General features: G+C 47.6%; 1 protein-coding gene across 1 annotated transcript in view; it reads left to right on the top strand.

The window, feature by feature from the left end:
* Window positions 1-12,259, top strand: part of NCAPG (non-SMC condensin I complex subunit G) — an 88,165-nt gene that overhangs the window by 35,666 nt on the left and 40,240 nt on the right. The window contains exons 11-12 of the mRNA XM_088450598.1: window positions 3,854-4,033; window positions 5,644-5,754. Of these exons, the coding sequence (XP_088306724.1) occupies window positions 3,854-4,033; window positions 5,644-5,754 (291 nt within the window). The remainder of the gene's footprint in view (window positions 1-3,853; window positions 4,034-5,643; window positions 5,755-12,259) is intronic.

The raw sequence follows: 12,259 nt of genomic DNA, 5'->3' as shown, positions 1-12,259 counted from the left end.
TACCACATTCAATATATAAAAATACCTATAATCAGGCAATAAACATAAGTAAAGACAAATAATCAATATATCAGGATATAAAGAGTACCACATATTATATCAATAAACAGTAAGAGCCCATAGGCGCCATATGGGCTCATTTACCAAGTATAAAACATAAATAGCCAGTACTAGAGGCATATACAAGTACAAAAGTACCTTACATCTTAAGCCTGATACATAATAATTGCAAAATATGACTAAATAAAATTAACAAATATTAATAATAATCTGCCATAAATTAAAACAAATCAAAACCCTCCAAAACAACCCATCCTATAACCCTCCACCCTGTATGGCCTAACCCCAACCCAGGCATACTTGGATCCCAATTCCCCTTAACCAACCTACAAAATAAAATAAAACAGGGGCAATAGACTAAATGGCCTTAAGCTAGTGGAGGCCAACCCCGGCTCGCAACAGGCCTCCAAAATAATTAAATCAAAAACCCTTCCCCCCTCAGCAATGGAAACCAAAGACAAGGATATAATGAGTACTTATATATCAGAAATATAACCCCTACTACCTCCCGGCCTAAATAAAACATATATATATATATATATATATATATATATCTATATATATATATCTATATATATATATATATATATATATATATATACATACACATACAGTCACATACATATACGCACATACATATATACATATCTTGCACAGGATAATTGACAGGGGCAATAGACTTAAGTGACCTTACATCAGCAATAATCTGGCTCCCAGGCATAACAAGAAAAGTAATTCCTCCCCACAGTGAACCAAAATAAGGTACATTTGAAACATCAGAATATATACTTGTATATCAGTGCGGAAAAAAATGAAAACTTACAGAAAAGGCATCAAAAGTGTGACAAATATATTAGACTGCAGAGCACTAATCAGGCCAAGCCTCAGATTCTTGCAAAATAATAAAGAAAAAAGGAATTTTGGACCATCCCACCCAAACACAAACAGAAAAGTACATATACTGAAATGTTGAATTCAGAATCTTCAGCACAACATATGAGGCAAAAATATGAGCTTTTTGGAGAGGCATCACGGATTCGAAGTGCCCATAAGCTGAGAAATCAACGGCCTGGGATGTAATCTCAACCTCGGCAATGGCATCAAATGGTATCGGATATATCATTCTCCAAAACTTGAAGACAGTTGGCTTAGCATCAGCAGGATTATCGCCACCCTCCATAATGGGAATGCATGTCTCCATATCAGCGAACCGTGTCTCAGTATACGGTAAATCATAACGTGGAAAAGGCAAAACCTCGTACAAATTGCCAGACGAGCCGCAAGCCTCTTCTCGGACTCAACAGTAGCAGCGAGGAGATGATCCATATTAATCAGAGATGTATGACCACAGAAGGAGATAATATATAAATATCAGAACAGGAGATGAGAATAGTACAAAACTTCCAGGGGACGATCCCTAAGTGTAGTATAGGAAGTCTCAGTGGCTAGCAGACAGGATGATAAGGCAGTGAGGATCCAGAGATTAAGCCACAGCAGCAGACCCAGCTATCACACTCCCACCCTGGAGAGCATAGGAGAAATGTAACAATAGCTGTACCTCCAGCCCAGAGACTGTTACCGACACAGAGCAGCGCTTCAAATGGCGGCTGGAATTGGGAGCTACGGGACTGTAAAAAACTCAGAGCTGTAATTTGCCAGGGACTGGATTTGCCACCTATCCAGCTTTCCAAAACACAGACCGGGTGACAGATGTAACCAGCGCTGGAATCAGACGCCAGAGCCGGATCCAAGATGGTGCCCGCAACGAGGTGTTACTGAAGGAGAGACTGTCAACGCCTGTATCTCTCCAGCCAAAGAAGATAGGCAGACCGAGGAACTCCCGGAACGTGGAGAGGTAAGTAGCCAACAAAAGTTGAGCGTAGGGGTCAAGGCAAATGATCCAGGATACGTGTAACAGATTTTTGGGCCTAGGAGCTATGGATTCAGCCTCCTATCACTAGCTCGTCCTGGCCACGCCTCCCCCCATTATATCTCTCCTTTTCACATCATGTACAAACAAACTTTTGTTACTTTTACACTGCACCTGGTATTAGCTATTTCTCAGCTGCAGCCCAGAATATCCCGTCTGGTGCCGTGGTGGCCATTTTGGAAACCTGAGAGAAGCTGGGCAGAAGGGCAAGGTTCCATCCACAGTGACTCAACATTTAGGTGAGAAGATAAGGTTTGGTGAGGGAAAAATAGAGCTGCCATGTTTTGCTGCACAGGCGACAGCATCTTGCTCTTGTGATAGGGCTGAGGGCCTGGCACTACAAATTTGCTACTGACCCTTGTCACCATGCAGGTTTCATGGCAGGGAGCTGTGCGCTTGAAAATGTGACTTGGTCATGTCAAGCAAGAACACAGGTCCCCTAGGAAGGCATCAGTTGAAAGAGGGTTGTAGAGGCTGCGATAGTCCTGTCACATATAGAGGGATATGCTGAGTGCTCGGTTGTTGCTACAAACCCCAGAATATGGAAGTGTTAAAAGGAGAAATATTCCCAGCACGCACCTACTCAGGCTCGCATAATAATTTGATTAATATTCTAAGATAATGGGTAAGCTCAAAGCGTAAGGAAAATAAAATAATATTCCAAGATTCCAGTGTTTATCAAAATCGAAATTATTTATTGAAAATATAAGAAATGTTAATTTCTATTATCTATATCTTTTTATTGGATCTTTTTGTACAACAATAAAATGAAGTAAACGTTTGAGGTAGAAGTATTTTAGAAAATAAAAATTAAATGGAATAAGGGAAGTAGCTCAAGGTCGTATAGATATAGACTCAATTATGTATATTACCTCATGTAAATAAAAATGATACCAAAGATGGTGACTCCTAATACCAGTATACAAAACAGATAAATATTAACGTCACAACAAATATCACAGTAAACCTAAAATGCCACATGAGTATCGCATTGATCATACAGTCCAGAGAATTAGTGCCGTATGTTCCGGGACTGAAACAATACTGATGGTCTGTTGTCTGTAAGAAGGGTACTTTATAGGCTGTATAGCCTCAAAGTGAGAAGGGTGATACGCTTAGTGCGTTTTACTCACCCACGCTATGATAAGCTGCCTTTGTCGGCTAACTGATCCCGTTTAAAATAGCTCTGGTTATCAGGCTGCTAGTGTTGTGTATACTACTTGCTAGTATGTATTGCCATTTAATATCGTAGCAGGGGCTTGTTCTTTACCTTCACCTGTTCACTGGTTCCTGTTCTGCCAGGTTCCGTTTGTTGATTGATAGGACTGGCTCCGCTCTCCGGTGGGTAAAGTCAAATAGTGTCTATAAGTAGATTTTGTAGTCCGCTGTGGCGGTGTAAGGAGGTGTCTGCCGGCAGACTTACCCATCTTACCGTTCCCCGTGCGTTGCATTTGGTTGGAGCGGTAGATACGGGATCGATGTGCTCCTCGTCCTCAACCTAGGAAGGCATACCTAGTATGAATATTAACTGGGCAGCACGTTGACCACCACTCTTGGACACCATCTTCCTCCACTTCTTGCTGGTGTAGAATGTCTTCAGCACTGATGTGGGGAGGAGAGGTGTCTGTACATTTTTGTATATTTTTGAATGACTGTCATAAGTTTATCACTGCTTTATTTTTTCTGGATGGTGTATGTTTTTCCATTTTTGCTTCTTGTTTGACTGGGTGTGCACACTGTGATCATATCCTGGGTAACAATGAGCAGATAAATAATTTTTCCTCTGCAAAGAAAAAGTCTCACCCTGGTGACAGATCCTTTTGGGCAATGATTGATGGTAAATATCTTGGATCCTTGCTCTAGATTGCTGATGTAAAAGTGCAACTCATTGAGGCCAAACAGGAGTTGGAAGATTCCATAAATGCTCAGGACTTCAGCCGTGCCTCTGAATTAAAGGAAAAAGTGGCAGAGCTAGAAAACTTGAAAGCGCAACTGATTAAAGAAGCAGAAGAGCCAGAACTTAAAGAAATCCGTATAGAAAAGGTTTGAATGCTGTTTTTTTTTTTGCTTTGTTTTTTCCTTCTTGTTTTTGTGTTGCTGTAAACTTAATGTATACAAGTGCCTGTTATACAACCAAGTCACTCATGTAAAAACAAGGGTCATTTCCGGGTTCTCATTATGCGCAAGTGAGACCCACTAGCTGGCACCTTTTTAGAGCATTGAGTTTTGGACGTTTGACTTCACCACTACCAGGTACCTATGTTGTTTCCTCTGCTGAAGCCTCATCAGAACATAGGCACAGCTGACTCCCTGCACTTGTTTGTACACCTCACGGCGCCTTCACCGAGCTCAAGTACGGACAGCAGAATCGTCACTTTCTTTAACCCGCGCCAGTTTCTGCCTCTCTGCTCCCTCATCTGCCGTTCACTGCTCTGCACACGGACAGACAGCAGAAACAGGGGCTCATCTACAGTACTGGGCTCGCCTATTCTTCTCCCCTTGACATTGTAGCTTATCAGATCCTTAGATGGAGTTATGTGTGTGTGTATGTATATATATATATATATATATATATATCTCTATCAGTAGAAACTAATTATATGCTGTCATTATAGTTACAAGCAAGTGTGAGATGTTTAACACATATGGTGATTGTAGTTCAGATATTTTCACAAAATCTTTTTGTGTAGTCCCACATTGTAAGTGCCATGGTTATATGCATAATATTTATAAACCTATACATGAAAAAAATATATGATCATGCATGCAATGGTGAAATCACATCTGAATGGTATTCCAATGATAAGATTAAGGTATAAATTGTGCCATACCTCACTTCTGACCTTTTTAGGAGTATATTTACTAAAGTGCGGGTTTTTATAAGTGGAGATGTTGCCCATAGCAGCCAATCAGATTCTAGTTAACATTTATCTAGCACCTTCTAAAAAAAATACTAGCTAGAAATTGAATCAATGTGGTTGTTATGGGCAACATTTGCACTTCTAAAAACCCACGCTTTAGTAAATATACCCCTTATTGTTTTGCATTTTGCACAGACTTATTGGGCCCAATGTATTAGGGTGAGAGTTCAGAAAATGTGAGTTTAGCAGCAAACTCTCACATTTTACCTTCAAAATGGGAAAACATCTGGATTAGAGTTTAAATCGTGAGTTTTATTAGTCTAAAAACATGCGCGTTTGTATTTTCTCGGACTCTATTACATTGAGTGGTTGCTGCTGAACTCTCACCCTTTTACATTTGGCCCATTATTTTTGTGGAGTTGATTTATACTTCTCCTCTTTAACTTAGCAGCCAGATATATTGCATTTGGCTGTTTTATTTCTAAATTAGAAAAATAAATGTATAGTCAAACAATAAATATTCTTTGTTTGTTGCTCTATATTTTACTATATTTAATAAGTTACATTTTATTCTGCACATTCTTTCAAATTGCGTCCTAGGTAAAGTTCTCTTTCTGCCCCCCTCTTTATATGTCAGCCCTATTAAATTTAGGGAGCACCAGCAACTTACTGAACAATTGATACATTGTTGCATTGTGCATCCAGTTGGTTCTTATATCATGTAATTGATCTCCAGTGTACTTTCATCGCTTCTTTTTGTTTATAAAATGTTATTTGTCTCGTTTATCATAGAATGACCCTGAAACTCTTCTGAAGTGTCTGACTATGTGCAATGAGCTCTTAAAGCATATTTCTCTTTCTAAGGGACTGGGAGGAACATTGAATGAGATTACTGAATCATTGGTAAGTGTGTTTTAAGCAGGAGCATTAACTGTGTGTGTAAAAATAAACCCCGTTATCGTGCCGTCACTGGAAAGGGAAATAATAATATACAAATCTGTAGTTGTTGTTGCAAGTAAATATTCTACAATGGTGTAGATATGGTCTACTATGCTTATGGGTTGGTAAAGGAGTCTGATATATCTAATTACACAGGTGTGTAGCTTCACCTGATAACACCTGATATTTCTCATTTTGTTTTAGTTAGTGTCACTCAAGCCATGAAATACTAGTGATTGTGACCTAAAGAGATGAAGGATGTTTGACATGAATCTATGTGGGTTATAGTAGACTAGAAAATCCACTGATTACACTCTGCCTTATATCTGTGGAAACTAGTGTTTTGTAGCTGATGTACTGTAAAATGGGCCTTGGGTTAATGTCACACTGGTGTTTTATAAGCGGTGTATTCTCCCTCCACGGAACCAGCACTGGTGTTGCTTCTGCCTGCCAATTGTTGTTGCACTACAGCAGAAGCAATCTAGGAATCTGCTCTGTCCTGATAAAGGCTACAAGCTTGCAGAGTAACCTAGGTAACCTGAAAGAATCCCAGTATTCAGTTACTCAGGGATTAAAACATAGAGGGTGTGCCAAAGCCCCAAACGCCTTAAAAAGGGAATTTATCATTTTCTTCTTCAGTGTCCATAGGGGATCCAGGCACCAAACAATTAAGCTTTAGCTTCCAGGATGCCCCGGTCCTCCTCCACATATACCCCGCCCTTAGCCACAGACAGTTTTTTTTTGTTTTTGTTTGGTGCTGGACAGGATCAGTCACACCATTTGTAACAAGGGGGACTTTAGCAGTCCCAAGCTTTTAATTTTGTTGTTCTATTTCTACTTCAGGGTCCATAGGGTATCCACAGGATACCTTGGGGTATAGGTGTGACGTCAGTCGCAGGGCACCAAAGAGTTAAGCTTTCAGCCTCCCAGGATGCACTAGGTCCCCCTCCTATACCCCGCCCCCGGGCCAAGGCACCCCAGTTTAGTTTGGTGCCCGGCCGGAGTCGGGTGCACCTGTTGGAGTGGGGGCTAGAAGAGCCCCTGAAGCTTATTCTTCATGCAGCTGTGGCTGCACAACTGGATGTACAGCATGGACAGTCAGTCCTGACGTCCATGCTGTCTTCCCTACACCCCGCCGGTACCAGAACGCCGGTACTGATCCGGGGATGCTGGTGGGCGTCTGGGGTCACAGCTAGCGGTGACCCCAGATGCTCCGGACCATGGCCGGATTCAAGGGGGACAGAGGTAAGCAGCGGGGTCCCGCGGTGGGTCCCCGCTGATCACATGGTCCTAAGTCCCCAGGCAGGGGGCTCCCTGGGGACTGGCTGCAGCGTGGAGCCAGGCGACCAACCTGCGCTTCCACTACCCCCTGGGACAGCGGACCGCAGCAGAGCGGTAGCGCTGCGGCGTCCCAGGGGTTAAATGCATGCCAGGGGAGCGCGCCTTCCCTGTCTCACAGCCGGCGCCTCCCCCGCTGCACACAGCCCTCTCTGCATGCTGCCGACTGGTCCTGTGGCAGCGCTCCTCCCCCAGGCCAGCCTCCTCTCTGCTCCTCGGCGGCCATCTTCTCCAGAACGCATGGTGAACGCTGCTGGAAGCGCTGGACGGAAGCATCGTGGTCTGGGTCCCCCCGCATACCTCTCCTCCGCTGTGGTCAGGTCTGTGTATGCAGCGCTGTGTCCTACCAGGCCCTGTGTCTGTGTAGTTGAGTGATCAGCGCTGTTAGTGCAGGAATTGTTATTTCTCTGCATTGTATGTGACTGTGCTAGCGCTGCTGCCTGTAATCTTTTCTTCATCTAAACTGTCAGCTTTATTACTGTCCCTGTTCTTTCTGCTAAAGCCCTTGCGGTGCGGTGCTGCAGGGTGGTCTCTCGCCTATTTAATACTTAATTGGTGAGAGAGGTCACATACGTGGTGCCATCATGTCTGAAAGTGAGTTTCCCCTCCGGCTACAGTGTACCACGTGCAAAGTACCGTTAGCGGAGGGGGAGGGTAGCGCGGAGGGCCTTTGCCGGCAGTGTTTGTCCATGGCGCGGCCTATTACGGTTACAGCACCGGTACAGGAGCCGCCCTGGGCTTGTTTCGCTCAGGCGATAACAGCTTTAGTGGGCCAGTTAGCTCCGCAGCCCGCGTTTACTCCGATGGGTTTGTCCCAGCAGTCTGTGGTGTCGTCACCCATGCAGGGGTTCCCACGACAATTGGTGGTACCCCACAGTCTCCCTATTTCCCCGCTCCCGGGTTCTCAGGAGCCAGCGTGGGTTAACTCCCTGACGAGTTCTGTACAGCACTTGTCGGATGTGTTGCAAGGGGAGTCTGTGATGCGGTCTCATAAAAGGCCGGTGGCGTCTCTGTCCGCTCCTTATGAGGATGACGAAGGGACGTCTGATGATGGGGAGATTCTAGATCCTTACGATCAGGAACCTCTCCATACTAAGGACGCTGATGCTAAGTCCAAAGTATATATTCCTGGACTTATTCGGGCGGTCCGCACAGCCTTGGTGATTGAGGACGAAGTTCCCCCAGCGGCTAAATCTAAGTATGCCTTTTTCAAAGATGTGAAGGGCGATGCCACAGTCTTTCCTCTTTCGGGTCAGTTGGTGGACCATTTAGAGGAGGCGTGGAAACAACCTGGCAAAAGATACCAGCCGCAGAGACGCCTGGCGGTGGCTTATCCGTTCGCGGATAATTATTTTGCGAAGTGGGAATCCCCTCCACAGGTGGATTCTCACGTGACCCGTCTTGTCCGTAGTGCCACATTGCCGATGCCATCCATGTCCTCCCTTAAGGATGCTACGGACCGCAAGGTAGAAATCTGCCTGAAGTCCGCTTATTCCCTTGCAGGGGGGGCAGCACGGCCGGCTATGGCCATTTGCTGGGTTGCCAGAGCGATGGAGCGCTGGGCGGATTCATTAGAGGCTTCTTTTGAATCCGACTGTCCGGCCGATCAGGCGGAGTTGATTGGCAATCTCCGTGATTCGGCCACCTACATCAACGAGGCGGCTCTAGACATTAGTACTCTGGTGTCTAGAATTTCTTCAGCAGCGGTAGCTGCTCGTCGCACCTTGTGGCTGCGATCCTGGAAGGCGGACGCAGATTCCAAGAAAGGTCTGGAAGCGTTACCGTTTACCGGAGAAGTTCTCTTCGGTCCGGATCTGGATAAGATTGTGGCCACGCTGGCGGCAGCCAAATCTGCCTGTCTCCCGTCGGCCGCTGCTCCTTCTGGTTCGGGACCATCGTCCTTTCGGTCATCTAGGGCCCAGGGCAGGCCCAAACCACAGTCGTTTCCTCGATAGGCTGGCCCTAAGAAATCGGTCAAGCCCCGGAAGCAGGCATGGAGTACCAGACGTCCGGCCCCCAAGCCAGATGACAAGCCTGCGGCCTGACGGTCCGGGCCTCCCTTTGGGGGATCCCAGGGTGGGAGGCCGCCTGCTACAGTTCGCCCAGTGTTGGTCGACCACTACGACAGACACTTGGGTTCTGGAGGTGGTTTCTCACGGATACGCCCTCTCCTTCCGGCACAGACCCCCGGCTCGCTTCTTCACCACGGGTCTCCCATCAGACCGGAACAAGGCTACGGAGCTGCGGAAGGTATTGCACACTATGCTCCAGGCTGGAGTTATAGTGGCGGTTCCATTCTCCCAGAGGGGCCAGGGTCATATCGTCCGATTCTCAACCTCAAAGCACTCAACAAGTCTTTGCGGGTCCCGAAGTTTCGGATGGAGACCCTACGGTCCATCATTCTGGCGCTGGAACCTGGGGACTACTTGGTGTCATTGGACATACAGGACGCTTACCTGCATGTCCCTATTCTTTGGCGCCATCAACAGTTCCTCAGGTTCGCAATCAGCAGCGACCACTTCCAGTTTCGGGCGTTACCTTTTGGCCTGGCAACAGCACCGCGTGTTTTCACCAAGGTGATGGCGGTCATGGCGGCTTCTCTGCGGCTGCAGGGAGTCCGCATGTTGCCGTATTTGGACGACCTGTTATTGGTGGCAGGATCTCCAGAGCTCCTGTTACGCCACTTGGACCTGACCATTGCACTGCTGCAACGGCACGGCTGGCTAATCAACTGGCAGAAGTCCACTCTAATCCCGTCTCGGAGGATTCTGCATCTTGGAGCCTTATTGGACTCGGGACAGCAAAGGATCTTCGTGACGGAGGACAAGATCTCTGCTTTACAGTCAAGGGTGCGCAGTTGTCTGCACAGCCGCCGGGTGTCCTTACACTCGGCGATGAGGTTACTGGGCTCCATGGTGTCGGTGTTCGACATGGTGGAATACGCCCAGTTTCACTCCAGACCTCTGCAGCACCTGATCCTGTCCAAGTGGAACGGGCTGACTCAGTCTCTGAAGTCCCAGACGATTGTGCTCACCCAGGAGGTTCGCCTGTCCCTTACGTGGTGGTTACAGACGACCCACCTCAACAAGGGACGTCCGTTCTGGGTTCCAAATTGGGTCCTGTTGACAACGGACGCCAGTCTTCGGGGCTGGGGAGCAGTTTCGGGTCCACACTTGTTCCAGGGCAGGTGGACGCCGACAGAAGCGGAGCTTCCAATAAATATCTTGGAACTCCGTGCGGTCTTCAATGCTCTCCAGCAGGCACAGCGGTTTCTCCAGGGTCGCCCGGTGCAGGTCCAGTCGGACAACGCTACCACCGTGGCCTACATAAACAGGCAAGGAGGAACTCGCAGTCGGGCGGCTCTCGTAGAGGTCTCTCGGATCCTGGTTTGGGCGGAGCGCAATCTTCCGGCCATATCAGCGGTCTTTATCCCGGGAGTGCTCAATTGGGAGGCGGACTTTCTAAGTCGCCAGGACGTTCATCCGGGGGAATGGTCCCTGCACCCGGACGTTTTTCAACTACTGGTGGACAGGTGGGGTCTTCCAGAAATCGACCTCATGGCGTCCCGGCACAACAACAAGTTGCCGGTGTACGGGTCTCGCACAAGAGACGGCACTGGTTCTCCGACCTTCAGGGTCTGTCCGTGGACATTCCTCTGCGGTTGCCGCTACGACCGGACCTTCTGTCTCAGGGTCCTTGCCTTCACCCGGACCTGACTCGGCTGTCTTTGACGGCGTGGCTGTTGAGACGGCCATGCTGAGGTCCCGGGGGTTTTCCAGCACTGTGGTGCGTACCATGTTGCGAGCTCGGAAACCGTCTTCCGCGAGGATATACCATCGCGTGTGGCATACGTTCTTCCAGTGGTGTCGACCGAGAGGTTATGCACCGCGGGAGTTTCGTCTGTCTCGGATTCTCGCCTTCCTGCAAGCGGGACTAGATCATGGGCTTCGCCTTGCTTCTTTGAAGGTACAGGTTTCGGCCCTATCTGTCTGGTTTCACCGTAGGATTGCTACAATCCCGGATGTGCGCACCTTTATGCAGGGTGTTCTCCGCATTCAGCCGCCCTTTGTTCCACCTGTGGCGCCTTGGGATTTGGCTGTGGTCCTGAGGGCTCTCCAAGGACCGCCGTTTGAACCACTGGGCTCAGTGGATCTTAAATGGCTAACAGCTAAGACTGTTTTCCTTCTGGCCATTGCTTCGGCCAGACGTGTTTCTGAGTTAGGGGCTCTTTCTTGTAGACCCCCTTTCTTGTTTTTTTTATGGGAACAGGGCAGTGCTCCGCACTCGGCCCGAGTTTCTTCCCAAAGTTGTTTCCCAGTTTCATATTAACGAGGAAATAGTTGTTCCGGCCTTTAACTCACCGGGTCTTTCCGTGGGTGAGGCCTCTTTGGATGTTGTGCGGGCCTTAAGGACTTATGTTGACCGCACTTCTTCGTTTAGGAAGTCGGACGCTTTGTTTGTCCTCTTTGGCTTCCGTAAAAAGGGTTGGCCTGCTTCAAAGCAAACTTTGGCAGCCTGGATCCGTATGGCTATTTCTGAAGCTTATCTTCATGAAGGCCTACCGGTCCCTCCTTCTCTGAAGGCTCATTCCACTAGGTCTGTGGGTCCTTCGTGGGCAGCTCGACGTGGTGCCTCGGCAGTTCAGATCTGCAAGGCTGCTACGTGGTCTTCTGTCCATACCTTCGTGAGGTATTACAGGTTTGACACCTTCGCCTCTCAGGATGCTTCCTTCGGGCGGCGGATTCTCCTTTCTGCACAGGAGCGTCCCCACCCTTAAAGGATACTGCTTTGGGACATCCCCAAGGTATCCTGTGGATACCCTATGGACCCTGAAGTAGAAAATATGAGATATGGTAAGAACTTACCCTTGTTATCTCTATTTCTACGAAGTCCATAGGGTTCCACAGGACTCCCGCCCTGTCGCACCTGTGCTGCAGATGGGCTTTGCTCTGGTCACCGGTTTTCCGTCTCCCTCTGGTGAGAATGTGATTCTTGTATGTGTCCAGATCTTTGTTCTCTCTCTTCCTTCTCCTCCTCCGGCCTATGGCTTGGTAACTAACTGAGGTGCCTTGGCCCGGGGGCGGGGTATAGGAGGGGGACCTAGTGCATCCTGGGAGGCTGAAAGCTTAAC

This window comes from Taudactylus pleione, unplaced genomic scaffold, assembly GCF_031769625.1.
Source record: "Taudactylus pleione unplaced genomic scaffold, aTauple2 ptg000520l, whole genome shotgun sequence".
Taxonomy (NCBI): domain Eukaryota; kingdom Metazoa; phylum Chordata; class Amphibia; order Anura; family Myobatrachidae; genus Taudactylus; species Taudactylus pleione.
The sequence above is the reverse complement of the archived record's forward strand: the minus strand, read 5'-3'. Positions and strand labels throughout refer to the sequence as shown.